General features: G+C 38.9%; 1 protein-coding gene across 1 annotated transcript in view; it reads left to right on the forward strand.

The window, feature by feature from the left end:
- Nucleotides 1–18,442, forward strand: part of LOC149299892 (glypican-6-like) — a 248,546-nt gene that overhangs the window by 203,882 nt on the left and 26,222 nt on the right. The window contains exons 5-7 of the mRNA XM_089485848.1: nucleotides 4,598–4,728; nucleotides 11,652–11,795; nucleotides 12,986–13,015. Of these exons, the coding sequence (XP_089341974.1) occupies nucleotides 4,598–4,728; nucleotides 11,652–11,795; nucleotides 12,986–13,015 (305 nt within the window). The remainder of the gene's footprint in view (nucleotides 1–4,597; nucleotides 4,729–11,651; nucleotides 11,796–12,985; nucleotides 13,016–18,442) is intronic.

Consider the following 18,442-nt stretch of genomic DNA (forward strand, 5'->3'; position numbering starts at 1 on the left):
CAGGTAGAACTGGAGTCATTTAAGGAACCTGCATTCAGGAGAAATATTAGCATTTAAACCTAATTTAAAACAAGCAGTGTAGCTAAATTTTCTAAAGATTAAAATTATGCTAAAATGCACCATTGCTGAAATATTTGCTAAAAAGTAATAATGAATAATTATGTTTTTTTAGAAAATGTTGGCATCATTAAAATCACCACATTGTCCAGCATTTTTTATTATGATATAATTCAGGAAATATATTATTTTATTCGTTTTTTTTTTCTTATATCCTTTAGTTCTTTTTAGTAAAGTCATGCAATGCAGTGTCCTTCATATCATCTCAAATAGTAAAGGGTTATTTGTCCTCAAGTTATTGTGATATAAAAATTTAGAGCAGCTCATGATCAAATAACACTATGGAACTTTTTGTTTTGTGAAACACCTCACTGATGCCTGTCACTTCCTCTGAACACAAGATCTGTGCACCGTTGCCCATTTAGATAGCAATATATTTGTGGGCGATACTGTCTTGCTGCATTAATATCTTCAGATTTGATGGTTATTGTGATTCTACTGTCCTGTTTGCTGTTGCGAAATCCCCCTGCCAAAGTCTGAATTATTTGAGCAATTTTAATAAATATCCTCATAATATCACTGTATGATGTTTATGGTGAACATTAACTGTCTGAAGGTTCAAGCCTGGACCAGAAGAACCAAGCTATGGTTGTAAATAAAGTCATAAATGGAAACATAAAGTTTGACAGCAGATAGGAACCATTCAGCCCATCCAGTCTGCCTTTTTTCCTGACGTAAAAAATAAAACAATAATCAGTCCTTGGTCTACGCCTCTTATCTTCCAAGCCCTCAGTAAAGTACAAAGTACTGTCCAGATGTACGTAACTCTCTTCTCAACAGGAAGCAGGAGGAAAAAAATGTAGGCGTTCTGTGTTCTTTTAGCAACTTCTTTACATGCTTTTTTTCTAGAAAACCACTGATTCTGTCATAGAATGTAATCTACATATCTGGGAACTCTCCGGGTTTGACCTGGAGATCTCTGGGTGAAGCACTGCTTCTCCAGTTCTCAGGGTCAAGACCCAAATCCTCTGGGTCCCAGGAGCGGGGTCTTGACACACCCCACTCCCCGCCCATTTCCCTTTTAAATGGTGGTGTTTCCCCGCTGGCTGATGTCAGTTGGACTGCCCACCTACGTCAGGGGACCGCACACCGACGTCAGCAGGCTGCGTCCTGCAAGGGAAGGCTCCGGGTAGCCGGAGCTCAGAAGTTCCCAGGTATGGTAATCTATCACCATCAACTATCTATATCTGTTATTGTTGTGTTCCCCTTCTCATTTATTTATCCTAGTTTGGTGTTACAACTATTTCCTCCAAGGTAAGTGCCATACTCTGGTCTAGGCCTATGCCTGGTGCAGCAATCCTTCTATCTTTAAATTATGGTCAGATCATCCTATTTGGCGATTAGGCCCCCAGTGTGCCGGTGCTTAGTAGGCCAGTTATGAGTCAAAGTCCTATTTAAATTATACCATGCTGTCACAGCCTCTGTAGTATGCAGAAGGGGGATGACATGGTCTGCTCTGTTGGATCAGGCCTAGGACATTATCCAAGGTAAAGACATTGCTGGTCATTGTTAGAGCATTTCCTGCAAACTTCTTCTCATTTCCCCATGATCACTCATGACCAGCCACTACTACCAGCCTACAGTAAGAGCTGTCATACAGTTCCTTGATTCTACTAGCAGAACAAGAAAGTAAAATATATAATTTATTATTGAGACGTAACAACATGGTTAACATGCAGTCATTATAATTAGTAGGATAGGGGTATAACCATAATTAACATATATGTAAGTATAAGTATTAGGACCATGGTAATCTAGAATGTGATAGTTCCTCTTTAATAACTTCCTCCTACCCTAAGGATGCAACACTAGTAGTAAAAGGCCAAGCCAACCAACTGTGTGGAAACATTTTTATTATCAGACATTAAACACAATTTAGTTCCATTCTAACAGAATATAAAAATTTATGCTGGATCAATTTTCAAAGGAGTTGTAAAATACCAGACTAGAATTATCAAACCTTTTCCTGGAACAATTGTTCCTTATCATTTTTTTTACTGCTTCAAAGATTTATTCTGGTTTTTCATGAATATATTTTTCCTAGATAATAGTTTGCCCTTTGCCGCACAGCATACATTTTGGAAATCTACTCCAGATGTTTAGATGAGATTATGGGCTCATTTGATGTTTATTGTCGTAAAAAAAAAGATTTGTTATTTTACTTTTTTGAAACCAAAAAAATCTCCCGCTGTTTTATTGCATTCATAATGTATTGTCTTAATAAATGCCACTAAGTCTATTCATAGCCTTATATAAATATCTATGTATTTTAATATTTAAATATCTCAATATATTCATAGCGATATTATACCAAATATTTTGTATGTAAATTTTGATCACTGCATTCTAACAACTGTGCATCGTTACCAAGCCAGGTAAGTTGAGTATGAAGTGTGTTTCCTGTGCAGCCAGGGCAGATACCTCAATAATGGCCCCTAGGAAGTGAGAAAAAAGTATTTTTACTGTATATAGAGATGGAATGTTAAGGTGAATTTGAAAATCATTCACCATTCTCAGGCACTCTTCAAAACAATATTGGTGTTTATTGGATAATTTCTTAGGACCATTCACAACAACAATTGTTACACAGACAGGTTGTCTCTGGAATGGGCCCGGAACACACTTTTTAAAGACTTTTTATACAGAATTTTGTCAAAACATAATACAGAAGTTGGATAGTAACATGTGACATATGATTTCTGTGTGAAATGGTTGAAATTATTTTTTCCAGACACCCATGCCCTTCTGAGGGGGGGAATTGTGAACATATAGAAATAGCTGATATTAGTTTTTTCTTTATCTTTTCTGTTTCCAAAAAGTTTTGCAGTTATGTTCCAGACCCCCCTCTTCCCTTTACATACTGCCAGATGTCTGTTAATTCCTTCTTTTACTCTAAATTTGTCCATCTGCTGATTTATTTAAACTTAGCCTGTTAACTATTAATGTACTTTATATTACTAAAACAAAAAAATATAAGCATACTGTACCTTATCAGCCTAAAAAGCTCTTACATGTATATTGAAGACTCGTGCACTCGTATTCGGGAGAACATGAAAACTAACATGAATGTTGTGTTTTCATTGTTCAAACAAATGTAGCGGCAGGAAAACGTACACTATCTCCCAGCTAATCTCCCTGGTCCCTTCCCCCCCATACAAGTCACTGCCTCTAGCCTATCTTAAGTCTTCCGTAGTATAGCAGAGGTTAATATGAAAATCCGTAAGAACGCGCCGGGATTAAAAGGTCCATAAGAGCGATTTTATTGGTCACTGGCAGGGGGCTTGTCTGGCATCAGCCAATAAAGATCAGCTGCCTTTCATTGGTTGATGCCAGATGAGCTGCTGTTGGCTATCTTGGGGTGGTTGCCCCCTCCCCGTGGATCCACCGATGGTTCTCATGACAAGAGATCACCTTGAGGAAGTTTTAGACTACAGGGATCTCTCATGTAACTACAGGGTATATCGTATAATAATTATTATTTATTGTTTTATATAGTGCCATCAAATTCAGTAACGCTGTACAATGGGTAGAAAGGACATAACAAGTAGTATGTAACATAACAAATTCACTAACAAAGACAAAAGGTGAGGAGGGCCCTGCTCAAACGAGCTTGTCTTGGTGACATCCTTGAGGTCCCTTTTGTACTTTTTTGAGAGGGAGAAACTTAGTTTACCCCTCTTCTCACACCGGCTATCTTCCCTGCAATTCACACATGAAGCAGCATATGTGGTCAGATAACAGACCCTGTATGATTCCTGATGCTTTGCCCAGCAAAGCTATCATCAGACAGCCTTGTCCCCACAATCTTTGATAAAACCAGTGCTGCAGTACAACTTCATCCCATGACATGCCAGGTTTGTCAGCAGTGCTATAGGGGCAGATTTTTGTGATGTACATGGTGCCAGTGGTGAGGGTTATTAGTCACCTAATAAGAAAGTAATCGGGAAACATGAGAGATAAGACATATAATTGGTGCAGTATCCTACTGCCTTTTCTGCATGAACCAATGTTTTAAAAATGTATTTGGGTCCCATTGGTGCACATAAAAATATGATCTGTAAACAAAATATATTGATACAAGTTGCAATATGATATATAATATAGCTGATTTTATAATTAACAGCAATAATATATTATTCAATGTTCATAACATATACTTTTTGTGTGCCACAGTGTGGAGACTTCCTTTAAAAATGTACCTAGTGTAGGAGTTTTTGTTAACAAAGCATGAAACCTTGAAACACAATTTATTGTGATGAATCCAAAATTATAATAAGGTCAATCCACTTAGAAGTGCAGCTGTCTGTGTAAAGTGTATTAGGATGACAGGTGTGTTTACTATGTTGTGTAAATGGCTATTTATTGTCAAGAAACAATTAATGCAACACTTCCAGAATGAGCTTGTTGTTTAATGTGACCTTTCACTGTGGTATTTTTGATTGCACACTTGACCTTTCTGTGTATTCAATTGTTTTGACAGACGCCATGCTTTTAGTAGTTGACAGATTAGAGGGGCCCTTCAATATTGAGGCAGTCATGGATCCTATGGATGTTAAAATTTCAGAAGCTGTAACTAACTTGCAAGAAAACAGCTTTCAAGTGTCAGAAAAGGTAAGCTGTCTATTCTATAATGATCATTATGTTAAATCAGTGTCCATTAATAAGGCTCATGCCTTATATTTTGAGAGCAATGAATTTATTGAGTTGTTCAGTAGGTCAAGCTGTTTATAGGTCTGTGAATTATAATTTTGTATACCAACCATATTGCCATACAACATTTAGCAGGTTAAATTAAAGTTTATGGACATGGTCCAGCAGTCATGTATGCATGGGTGTAAATTGCATTTCTTGTGGGGGGGGATCAAAGGCAACGAAATTATTATCCTCTTCCGCAACATACTGTATATCAGTATGTTGCGGAAGAGGATATACAGTATGTTGCGGAAGATACTGTATATCAGTGACACAGTATGGAGACTTCCTTTAATATATATATACATATATTTTGTGACAAACCCTGTAGCATGAGGGCCATAAATGTCACAGTTAGGGTTCTTAAGCACAGTCCTCTAGGGCAATCAGAGTCAGGAACACTAGCTTGTAGCAAAAATAGTGCTTTATTTTTAACTGCTCAAATGCCAAACCCCAAAACCAACTCCTAAAAAGAAAAACCTAGCTCCCAATTGGATCCCTCTCTAACTAAACTATGCTGGCCCAGACTGATCAGCCTAATCACCCACTAACTTGACCTCCCAGCCAGACCCACCTAAGCCAGGCTCTGGAAAACCTCCCCCAGACAGCACACAAAAGGTCGAGTTGGTAATGCCTCACTTGGCTCAGGGATGGTCTTCTTCAGGGCCTCTCCTTGCCCTTGGAGAACAGGGAAACCTCCTCTTCCCCCAACAGTCTCTCTGATCACCAAGCTCCAGGGGGTTTTAATGTCCAGCACCTGTGCCTGATGCAGGTCCCATAGTAATCCCAGACCGGATCCTGCAGACCAATAACCTCTTGGAAAAGACGGCATGGATTTTCCACTGAACAGAGGAATGGAGCATTGGCCCACCCTACTGATGTTAACACAAAGAAATATCTATTATCTCTGTTATACCAGGTTGTCAACTCAAAAGGAATATTAGCATTTACTGGAAATTCGTGCTATGGAAATTATTTCCCCTGCTTATCTGCATACAAGGTTTTTGAAAAGAGTTTTTTTTGAATATGCTTTTATGAACGAGAGGGTGCTGAAGAAGAATATTTCATTATACCTTTGGTTGCAAACCCTAGTGCAACATAGGTACATTTGATCTCAACTGACCTTTTAGTGAATAGCTCAACTTAAAGTTTATACCATAGAGATGTTTCACTTAAAACACAACATTGAGTGACTCTACATTCTGTTTCTAATATCATGTGGCATGTTTTACTGAAATCCTTGATTATACCAAGCTGATATAATATTCTACAATGCATGCTTTATTAACTATATTCATCTATGGTCATCACCTGGTCAAGGCAATTTGCACATCTCTATAAGATGAGTTGGAACAGTTATTTCCAATGCCATATAAGGCATCACTTTGGCAGAGCAAAGACAATAAACCCTTCTACGGCTATTTGTTCTGCCTTTTTAATTATAAACTTTATGTAGTTTTGGACCCAGGAGCATCTTCATGGTGCCTTTTGGTGGAAAGTTATAGGAGTAAGATATCTACCCAATGCTGCCTTCAGAAATACTGTCACTACCATTGTAGTTGAACAAATAATATAGCCTCAGTATAAAGAATTATTAGAACTTGCCTTACTTTTATCTACTGTATTTCTACTGAAATTAATGGGAATTATGTTTGGGTTACTGGGAAAAACTGCCCTATAAAAAGTACATTTGCTTATCCTTTTGCCTATTGCTTGAGTGCACCCACAATACACCAAACCCACCAAGATTATTTTGCATAATAAATAATAATTTGAGTTTCAGTGACAACCTCCTCTAAATTTTAAGCCCATTTTGTAAAACAAATGCTGGTATTTCAACTTATATATCCATTTACTTAAAGCCAATGTACTAAGAGATGCATGGGATGTATGGTAGTTAACAGAAGGCTCCAAAAGAATTGTTTTGAAAAATGTGTTCATTTTATTGTTAATGATTACAATGTGATCGCCTTATTACAAAGATCAGATACATTCACAGCACTTTGTGCCTTATATTTGTCATTTAAATATTATGTGCATTTGTCTTATATTAAAGTTCATTATTTCTATTTTTATTTGTTAAAATGTATTTTACATTTTTGAAAGAATCTGGCATGACAATAAACCTCTGCAATCAGTTGTTTCTTGTTTACCAATTTGAGCTCCTAATTTGATCAGAGGGATAAAATTTATTGGCATTCTGCAGCAAGCCAAGAGCTGTTTACCTGGTAATATTACACATTTAATTGACTGGGGTTATACTGCAGACATACTGCAGTCACATTATTCAAAATGTTTAAGTTTGAGAGTCTACTTATTAAAAACACAAATGTATACTTCTTATGAATTATTACTAGAATTGACAATGAAAAGGATCCTCAGACACAACTGTTAGAAAAAAAGTACTAAAAGTAAATAATATTAAAATAAACAAAAATGTGACAGAGAATACTAGGTAATTATACTGATTTGGTTAGCTAGTGCTTTTGGTATGTTTGGTATATAAATAAAAGCAATTTGATTTTCTTAGCTTTGTAACTTATCCGCGGCCAAAGAATAAAGGTTATATGGTTTTACGAAGTGAAACAAATAAACACAATTAACTCTTTATATGTTTAAAAGTGGCTTTTCGTTAATGTAACATTACTATTTGCACAAAGTAAATTAATTTGGTAACACAATGTACCACATCATATATGTAATATTTTCCCTAAACTTGCATATGGGGCTGATCATTTGTTATAATCTTTTACACATAGACAGATAAACTAAAGGGGTTGCAATGTATATGGTGTGGCTATAATTACAAAAGATAAATATTATACTTTGAAAATTAACTTTATTCAACTGTAAGAATGAATATTTAAAATTAATAAGAAATGTCAGTATTTAGCAGTCCATGTTAAAATAAACAGTTTCATTGTTTAATATCAGATTTTGAAAATATTATTTTTAGTCAACTTGGAACACAATCCTGCATAATTAAATATAAGTGGGTACTATGTGTGTGTGTGTGTGTGTGTGTGTGTGTGTGTATATGTGTGTATATGTGTGTGTATGTGTGCGCACACATGCAACAGAATAGGCAGTGTAGTGATATATTTTATTCCTTTCATGAGGCTTCTCTTTGAATCCACTGTGTAAGTTACTAGTCAAGCCAGCCAACTACCTAGCTCCTCTTACTTTGTCCTTTTATTTGACTCAGAAGCCAGTACAGAGACTGTAAGTCTGTCTCAGGGGTTGGTTAGAAGCAGACATAAAACCTCTAAGCCGGCTAACCGAAAAAAGCAATTGTTTGAAGAAAAAATATCAACTTACCGCCACCTACATACACGTGATATTGCAATTATGATTACAAACAAACACAAATGCTAAAATATTGTCACAATGTTCCAATATTGAGGGCTTTCCTTCATCTTTGAACAAGACCTTCACCCCCCCCCCCATTTGCCACAAGGTCACATATTAATTGCAACAAAAACCCTGATTGCCGGCAACTGGAAATCGCTAAATGTGACTTCTTCATCGCAACCCCATAGCCTAATTGAACATAATCTTACCATGGAGCGGCTCCATTATTCCACAAATGGTTCGCTGATGCTATATGACAATATTTGGAAAATGCGCATAATAGAATCCATTCAAGTAAATAAACATCCTAACTCGCCAATCTCCCAATAACCAATATTCACGCAAATCCTGAAGACTAGTCTGGTTTCCAGAGAGCTCTTGCAGACTCATTCCAGAATCTCTCACTGCCTTTCTTTTTGGGTCTGTCCTGTCCTTTCTAACCGCCATCTTGATTTTCTTTTTTCATACTGTTTCAAACAATGGAAATAATGAATGCCTCTTGAGACCTGTTTGAAACACGTGTCATCACGGCAGTGATTGCAGTCAACCTTACCACAAGCTGATAAATGCATGGGGTCAGTGCATACATTATCTGTAATGGTGATGCATTATTTGGATTTATGTTTTATACACCTGTATAGCATATCAGCTATATAAATCTATTTCTCCAATACAAAATACTGAAATATGTGAAAAAAGTAAAAAGGGAGATAGGCTAAAATTTGATTTTTTTAAACAACACAATTGCTTTCATTTTCTTGCTTGGCTCAGTTTCTAGGGCCAAGCCAATCACTGGTTTGGATCTGCCCCAGAAAAGAAAAATGGATATAGCAATACAATACAGCAACTGACATACAGATACAAGAGGAATGAAGGGCCCTGTTCCCGCAGGAACTTAGATTGTAGGTGGATAAGGGGTGAGAAACAGGAGGTAAGGACTGCGTGGTACTGAATGATGTTAATGTAGGGTGAGATAAGGGTTGTAAGTGGGTGAGAGAGATGTTTATGTCAGTGGTAGGCTTCCCTGAAGAGAAAAGTGTTTAGGGAGCGTTTGAAGGAGGGTAGTGTTGGTGAGAGTCGGACAGCACGGGGAAGGGAGTTCCAGAGGATTGGTGCTGCGCAAGAGAAGTCCTTTAGGCGGGAATGGGAGGAGATGATGAGTGAAGATGCGAGGAGCAGGTCATTGTTGGATCTGGGTGGGCTGGAGTATACTCGCTGATGAGGGAGGATAGGTAGAGGGGAGCAGCGTTAGTGAGAGCTTTGTAGCATAGAGTTAGTTTTTGAATATAATTCTGCTATGGATTGGGGAGCCAGTGGAGGGACTCGCAGAGAGGTGCAGCAGATGCAGAGCGTCGGGTGAGATAGATTAGTTTGGCAGAGGCATTGAGGACAGACTGGAGGGGGGGAATAGTCAGGAGAAAGGAAGGCCGGTAAGCAGGTTGTTGCAGTAGTCTAGACGGGGGATTACGAGGGAGTAGATTAGTTGTTTGCTTTATACTCTATCTGGGCTAATTAGAGATTGGGAAAGACTAGTTCAGTAGACTTAACCCCTTCACAACAAAGCCTGTACATGCTCATATACAGGCTGACAATGCATTAATGGGTTTAAACCCATTGCCCTTAAGGGGTTAATTCACATTAAGTAATTTCCAGTTAGCAGTGTTGTCAAGGTAGCTGGCAACTGAGATAATTAAAGTGCATCCACTGGTACCTTTTAGCAGGTATTTCTAACTTCTTTGTCCTCTAAGTGCCCAGCGGTTGAAATAATAGAATACTGTCAGCTTTCTTACTGTGTTCATTGTGTATGCATCAGTTGTCATAATGACCTTGTTTTCTAGGTTGCACAAGTAACCTTGGATAACTAGAATCTACTTTAAATGAACAATCTATGAAATATGTATATGGCAATACTGTGCTGTTCAGTGGACAGACTGGCACTATATATTTTTTACACCAATATAAACCAACACTCTGATGGCCCTGACTTAAAGATTAATACACAACAGTATTAAAGGAATATAGTTAAAAAATCACATTCAGTTGTAAAACCATACAACATGTTACATATCATAATGGCTAGAGGATCCACTGCATTAGAAGGGGTAAGTTCTATCAAAGAAAGTCTAGTTATTTGCCAGGTCCAGTGAATACACAGCTCAGCATTGCTGGTTGTACTTTACTAGTAATCCATACATTCCTTGAATTTTAAGATGCACTAGTGATGTCCATACTTATTGAATGGGGTACACAAGAAAAATGGCAAACATTTCTGGACTTAAGGTGATGCGGTGGATGCATTGATAAAATTTATTTTTAATGTCATCAAGTATACAAGATTGGTGCTGAAAACACAGCGGTACATTTTTAATTATTTATTTAATTGTTCCATTTTTTTGCCATTTATATTTTTATCATACCTGGGAACTCTCTGGGTGAATCACTGCACCCCTGGGTCACTTTTAGCCATGCCCATATTCCACCATGCCCCGTCCCACATACAGCTAGCCTTTTTTTGCAGCGAGCTAAGCCCCAACTACATGGCTGACTATTCCCATCATGTAGGTAGGGCTAGCCAGCTGTATAGATGGGACTACATTAATGGCTAATAGTGCCACCACGCAAAGCCATTGCCCAAACAGAGGGAGAGCTTAGTGACCAGTGATTTTCCCGTCTTTACTCCCTTTTTTATTCGTAATCCCCGTTTCTCTTTCATTTTCACTCTCCCCCTCTTTTTTCCCTTTCTCTTCTCTCATACCTCTTTTTTCTTCTCTTTCTCATCTCTCTCCTCTATCTCATCCCTTGCCCCTCTGTTTCTATCCATTTCTTCTATATATATATATACTGTATTGGCTCGGATATAGGCCGCACCCGCACTGAATCAATAGTACTGGTCACCAAAATAAGCCAATGGCACACAATCAGAAGATTTGGTTGGTCATGTTTAGAGCGATTACATTAAAGTTTCTACATTCACCACTACATGCTTATGAATATTTTATATATATATATATATATATATATATATCCTAAGCATTCACTCATAAGTTGTCTCTGCCGAAGGATCCAGATTTAGAAATTCCCCAGTTAACCCTCAACTAACCATCACTGAGCAACTAGGATATAAGTAGGATTTTTATTCAGGTTAGTTTACCCATTACAGATTCCATGTTGCACCCAGATAGTCCAAAAACAGAAATAATACTAATAAACTTTTTGCTCTCTGTGACAAATCAACTTAGATCTTTACATGCTATATTTTTTTCTTGTAACTTTACTATTACGTTTACTTACAAGCGGTACAAGTCATGGTAGTAAAAAGGAAAATAACATTATTCCTTTAAGATAATGTTACAGATATAAATGTAATTATTTAATTATAAATATTATATAAAAAGTTCTTACTCGAAAATAGGAGAGATTGGTGATATTTTCTTTAGAGAGGTTATCTGTTGTATGTTGAAATAATAATTTGGTGGTTTCTTGTTCTATAGGTGTTTGCAACATGTGGTCAGCCCAAATCCTCTTATTCTTTAAGGTCTTCACGATCATATTCAGAGAGATACAATATTCGCTTCCATTCATACAATCCAGATGAAAAACCCACAATTACGGCTGCTACAAGTCTGGATAGGCTGGTAAGTATCCTATTTTCCTTATTTATTTGCCTACACATATAAACAATTGAAAGAATAACATTTAACATCTGCGATATAAAGTATATCCTGACACCTTCAGACGCAAAACTGGAAAGAGAAGCAGGTGGGTGAATAAATATGCAATTAACTAGGCATGATCTAACCTCCTTAGATCTACCTCCTGTAGTGACTGCACAATTTCAACAACAAGGGGAAGTAAAGAACCAAATTACATCACTTTGCATTTTTGCTCCCTCCTGTGGTGTTTGACTTCTAATGGTATGTACGGTTCAGCAGTTTAAACAATATTTTGTCGATTATTGGCATTTGCTAATGTGCCTCAAACTGTTGACTTTAAAGGGTACTTCCAAAGGTATTTAAAGCCACCCATTATGCTATCCTAGAAAGCAGTTTTAATTATAGTTATTTTGTAAAGCAAAAGTTGTATCAAAAGAGATGAGAGGGCAGTCAATGCTATCCTGTGTGTGTAACTTGCATTGTCTTTCAGTAGGCCCTTATTGCCCATCTGCCACATTGAGCAGAAGTCCTGTGGCCGGTACAGCTTCATAGGGCTGGGTGTAAGGCAGCCAATACTGCTGTTCACACATGCATCATTAGGCAGCTATTGGTCTAAAAGGGCAAGGAATACATAGTGATCCCAAGTCAGGCCCTAGATTTGTGAGTCTTTATCTCTATCCTATTGACTCAGTGATATATCAGTGGTCTTCATCAGTCATCATACGGTGAGTACTTAGGAGATAAAGCATTTCATTTCGCTAAATGTATCTAGGCATGATACAGGAACAGTTCAGCTGTCCATAGAGAAGAAAGTCACCTGGGTTTGCCCTTTAAATTGTGATATGAAACAACTCACTGTTCAACCTGTCCACATTCCTGATTTACATTCTAGTTCTTCTCAATGTTTTTATAGCTTTTTTTCCTGGACAGACGGCTTTTCAGCGCTTGTTGTATTTCCGATCAATTTCCAGCAAACAGAACCTGCTAGAAGTACCATTTTAACAACTGTAGGGCTACAAATTGGCCAATGACTTTAACCAGAATTAGGAATATATATATATGTGCAATGTGGGCGATACAACCCATCTAAAAAAATTGTAGCAAATTCCCTTTTTTAAAACATTAATCTTATTTATTTTTTTCTCTGTTTTCTTGCAACTGGGGCTTTCCAGAGGACAGTATGGAGGACAAAGCAAAATGCCGTAAGATGAAATTTTTTATTTTCGTTTTTCATTGTGCTACTTAATTTTCTGTAACTTTACCTTACTTGGAAAAAGACATACGTTAGAATAATGTGAAGTGGTAAATGCAATCATCTGATTTTAATTAGTGCTTAAACATCTGCTACTAGCACCCTCCCTACAGATCCCACCGGTCGTAAATGTCTTTTTTTTATTGAAAACATGGCTACTTGGTGCTTATTGACGAGATTTAATATCAGATCTTCCAGATGTTTGTTTGATACTGACTGGTAAATAAAACAAATGTGCTATGCATTCTAGAATCATCATCTAAAATTCAGCAACTTTAATGCCTCTGTGTCAAAATGGTCTTTAGATTACTGATACATATAGATTCTCTAGGGGCTCCAAGTCATAAACATATCAGCTGCCTCTGAGCCTCTAATTGCAGATGCCTTTACCTTTCCGTTGCACCAGCCTTTTTAGTATTTGCATCTTTTGGTGACAACAGCAATCCAAGATTATGCACAGTAATGTCGCTTTGAATTAAACACCAAGCACGTAGGAATATAGATTGTGAGAGCATGAATCACACTTAAGCTCCGGCAAAAATGTTAGCATCGTTTTTTTCCTACAAGTTTTCTTGCATATACCTCAAAAAATACTTTTCAGAAGCCAGAAATTTTACCCAACCCTTCTCGAGTTTACTACTTTTGTGACTGAATTCTCAACAATCTTATAAGGAACTATGATATTCATAATGAGAGGTAGCCAATGTTAGTCCTCATAGTCAATGAAATATCATAGGGAATGTGCAAGTTTACTATATTTTGTAAAGTTTACTTTACTTCATAAAACTATTCTAGGAACTGGTTTACTAAGCAATATTGATCTGGGTGTTTGAGGGGATACTTGAATTTTGGGATCTATTATCTAATATCTACTTAGCAAGTACAACTTGCTTTTATATTTAAATATTTTTAACCCCTTAATGACAATGGGCGGTCCCTATACCCATTGAAAACAATGCATTTTGAGCCCGTACATGTACAGGCTTTGTCATTAAGGGATTAAAACTGATGTATGATGTGTTTATATTTTTAAGATATAAGCAATTTTATACTTTCATGATTTTAGCCTAGGTTTTTTTTTACGGGGCAGAGTCACTTTAAATCTTGCGCCGTTAGGCATTCCAACTGCTGTAAGTGAATCTGACTATGTTTAGAATGTTTTGCCTCGTTTCTTGTTTTATTAGAATCCCTAATTGCAGTCTATTATCCTGAAAAGAAGTCTAATTGTTCTTTTATAAGATCACAGGCAATTACAACAAGCACTCAAATACTCACCCACATCAGGTGGGTTCAGTCCTCCGAGTCTGTTCCAGACTTTCCAACATTAAACTGCAGGTGCCAAGACATTAGTTAGAACAACAACTCTAATGATTGCACGTTACTTAACATTTAATTGTGCTGAAGCGGATATAAGGGATTTATGCTGCTCAAAGGGTTGTATTACTGACTTCAATTAAGCCCTGCTTTCTAGAAAAACATTGGAACCACAAAACCCTTTCTAAATTGGTTTCAGATTTCCCTTCAACTCTTCTAGCAGTGAATGTTAAATTTGCACACGCTGAAAGGTAATGTATCTTCTGAGGCAAGAGATGCATGCAAAATATTTAGTTTTGGCATTGTTATAAAATTTTATATGCAGTTTATTTTTAGTTGATAAAATAAATATTCTACTAATTTTAAGAGTGGATTATCTTTTTATCGTATTTTATATTATTTAAAGTAGAACTTTTCTTTTTTATTATTTACCAGCATCTATGAGTTCAATATTTAATATAAAGATAAAAATCTTTAAAACATTCCTTCCCGTGAAATAAATTGGACTGAAAAAAATGATTTAAGGAGCAATGGCATGATTTTCCAAAAAACACCATTCCCTAACATATAATGTGATAATTTTAAGAACAAAAATATATACTTTTTTGTGTTTCATTAACACTGTTTTAAATTAGTCATCGCTGTATATTTTCTGTTTTCATTTTTAGCTGAAATGTCAAAAAAAAACCACATATGCATGAATGGCTCTCTATCTTGGTATTTGTATACTTTCATATATACAGTGGGATGAGCAGTACTAATATGAATATTTGTGCCACTGTCCTTGGTGCTGACACAGATAACTCAACATGCAGCATTCACACATTCGCCTTATCATTTAAACGAGTCTCAATAATCATAATTACATGCATTTGTTATGCTTACTCCATGTCACTGGGGCTACATCGCTAGTTTGGAAGAATAATGTTATATTGGCCCAAATACTTAAAGTGGTAATGTAATGCAGAAAAACAGAAAATGGCGGAGAAAATGAAACAAATCATTCCAAGCAATATTGGGCCAATATTACTGACAGGCAGAATAAAATACAGACACAAGTATACAGTATAAAGATATTTAATTGGCAAAACCTGATGGAAGACCATGGAGATTCCTATTTGTTTCTGAAAAAAAATCTATATTTTGGTGAAACATTTTAAAATTAGTGATTTCCAGATATTCTTCCAAATAACATTTCTTAGCATGTTTTTGGAGGAGTTTGATTACACAGGTTTAACAAAAGCAAATGTCCAAACAGTTATGCACATTGCAAATATTTGAGTTATCGCTTTATTGATAAGCTGCACAGTAACCATACAAAGTTTCAGGTAGGAATGGTGGGCTTTTGAGGGCCCCGCTCGAGAGCTTAAACTCTATAGGAATGGGTAATTGAAGCATAAAAGTGAAAAATATTCAGAATTCGTAAGTATTTCTTACCAAACAATTTAATAATCTGTTTCAGTCAGGACCCGGGCCACCAGGTCGGGTAGGAGCCCAATTGCAGGGGATATCTGGGGCTCTGTCTATACTCCAAGTCTTACACCAGGCTGATAAATAAGAATAGATTGTATTGCTGAACAGGAACAGGACTGGTTTATACAATGGAGTAGAAAGTCTTGCCGGACAGGCCTGGAACTATAGGCCCACTGGCAGGGCAGCCGGCAGGAAGCCCAGTAGCAAAGGCAGGGGAACTGTAGCAAAGGCAGGCCACACTGCTTGGAAGATACGTAGGTCTGGGACACACCGGGGTCTGGTACACGAATCAGGATCGACAATGAAGCCAAGGTCATACACGGGTAATCAGAACAGGAAACCAGATCTGTACCTAGAAGCAGACTGTAAGGCACCTACCTTAAGCAGCTCCCGGCCGTCCTCTTCTCCTCCCCGGCAGAAACGCCGGCACCGCAGACTGGAGCTTGAAGCAGCCGCTCGCGCACGCGGCCGCTTCATGAATATTCATGAAGCTGACCGCCGGCTGGATTCCGCTGCGTCGCTATGGCGACGCAGGACGCGATCACGTCCCGGACGTCGGGGAACGCCCCCCCGGGCTATTTAAACCTCGAGCACAGTATCCACAGTGCTCAGTTATACTGGTTCTGTCCGTATTACGTGAGCTCCTCCCGTATCCTATATATATATATCTTGTTCCTGTTCTCCCGGTATCCGACCCTGGTCTGCTAAACGGCTTCCTGTGTTTCTCTGGTTTCCTGACCCTGGCTCTCCCTGCTACTACGTGTACCTCTGGCATCCTGACCTTGGCTATCCAACCCGACTACGTGTACCTCTGGCATCCTGACCTTGGCTATCCGACCCGACTACGTTTACCTCTGGCGTCCCGACCCTGGTCTGCTAAACGGTTGCCCTCTGACCACTCGTGCTTACAGTTACACCACCAAGTGCCCTGTTATCCTCACCAGGCCCCTTGCGTGTGTTCTGTTTTTGAGCAAGTGTGTTCCAGTCCTGCATATCGGATTCCTTCTGGTAAGACAAACCTTACAGAATAACTGAGCCTCGACATGGAATCCGCAGGAATTTCTGATGCTCTTGCAGCCATCGCTGGACAGATTACTGCACTTACTCGCTCCTTCCAGGACCTCCAAGCCAGCCATGCGCATATGCAGCACCAGCTTCATGAACTGCAAACTAACCCCCCTGGCCCTGGGGCACCATCTCCTGCTCCCGCTCCGCTTCCACCAATGGAGGGGGCCTCTGCTGCTGCTGCTACTCCTGAACCCAAGGCTATTCTTCCCGAGCGCTTCTCAGGAGACAGAGCCAGTTATCGTACCTTCATGACGTCCTGCCAAATCCTGTTCTCTCTCCAACCCAGAACCTACGCCTCTGATCATGTGAAGGTACGAACTGTGATTTCTTTATTATCAGGGGAACCACAGATCTGGGCTCACCATCTACTGCGCACCAATAATCCAGTCCTGAACTCATGGACCGAGTTCAGTCACGCTATGGACACTTTATTTGACGATCCTTTTCGCACTACCTCTGCTCATGCTGCCATACGTGCTTTACGACAAGGGAAGAGGCCAGTAGAGGAATACGTGACCGAATTCCGAAGCTTGGCTATGGAAAGCAAGTGGAACGAACCAGCACTGTTGGATCAGTTCCGTCTGGGTTTGGCCGAAGGATTGAAGGATGAACTGGCTCGCGTGGGCATTCCTGATTCCTTAGAAGACCTCATACACCTGGTCATACAGCTTGACCGCAGATTTCGGGAAAGACGCCTGGAACGCGCAGCTTCAGCCATTCCTACCCCGAGACGCCACTTCCCTCCTACGGTTCATACTGCTCCTACGGTTCCTACTGGTCCTCCTCTCCAGTTTCCAGCGATCATGCCCCCTCCAGAAGAACCTATGCAGATTGGAGTGGCACGTGGCCCACTATCAGAAGCCGAGAAGGCCCGTCGGAGGAGCAATCTGTGTCTATACTGTGGTGAACCTGGACATCTGATATCTACCTGTCCGCGACGCCCTCCCAGGGGTAAGCCTGCACCTGATAAAGTTTGCCTAAGTTCCTTCCCTAAGGACGGTTCTCCTCACCTGTACATCTCCTTGTTTTTACAGTGGACCAATAATTCTACAGTTGCTTCATGGACCAGGACTTTGCCAAGCAACTGCATATACCAACTTCAATTAAGCCAGCTCCCATACATATACAAGTGGTCGACGGGTCCCCCCTGTCTACTGGACCCGTTACACACGAAACATCACCACTTCATGCTCTATTGGGGAATAATCATACGGAATACTTGAACTTTGACCTTATTCCGTCACCCATGTTTCCAGTAATTCTTGGCCTACCCTGGCTAAGACTCCATAATCCTACAATTGATTGGTCCAAGGGGACCCTCTCCTTCCAATCCCTGTTTTGCCGCAATCAATGCCGGACAGACCACCCTACACTTCTATTGCTTCCTGATTGTTCGCCTCCTCCTCCTGATCCACGTATTCCTAAACAATATGCAGAGTTCCGTGATGTTTTCGACAAGAAGGGAGCTGATACACTTCCTCCCCAAAGGACTTATGACTGTCCCATTGATCTCCTCCCTGGC

Source organism: Sceloporus occidentalis, unplaced genomic scaffold (assembly GCF_023333645.1).
Source record: "Sceloporus occidentalis isolate IW3139 unplaced genomic scaffold, rSceOcc1.0.p SCAF_27, whole genome shotgun sequence".
In the NCBI taxonomy this organism is placed as follows: Eukaryota; Metazoa; Chordata; class Lepidosauria; order Squamata; family Phrynosomatidae; genus Sceloporus; species Sceloporus occidentalis.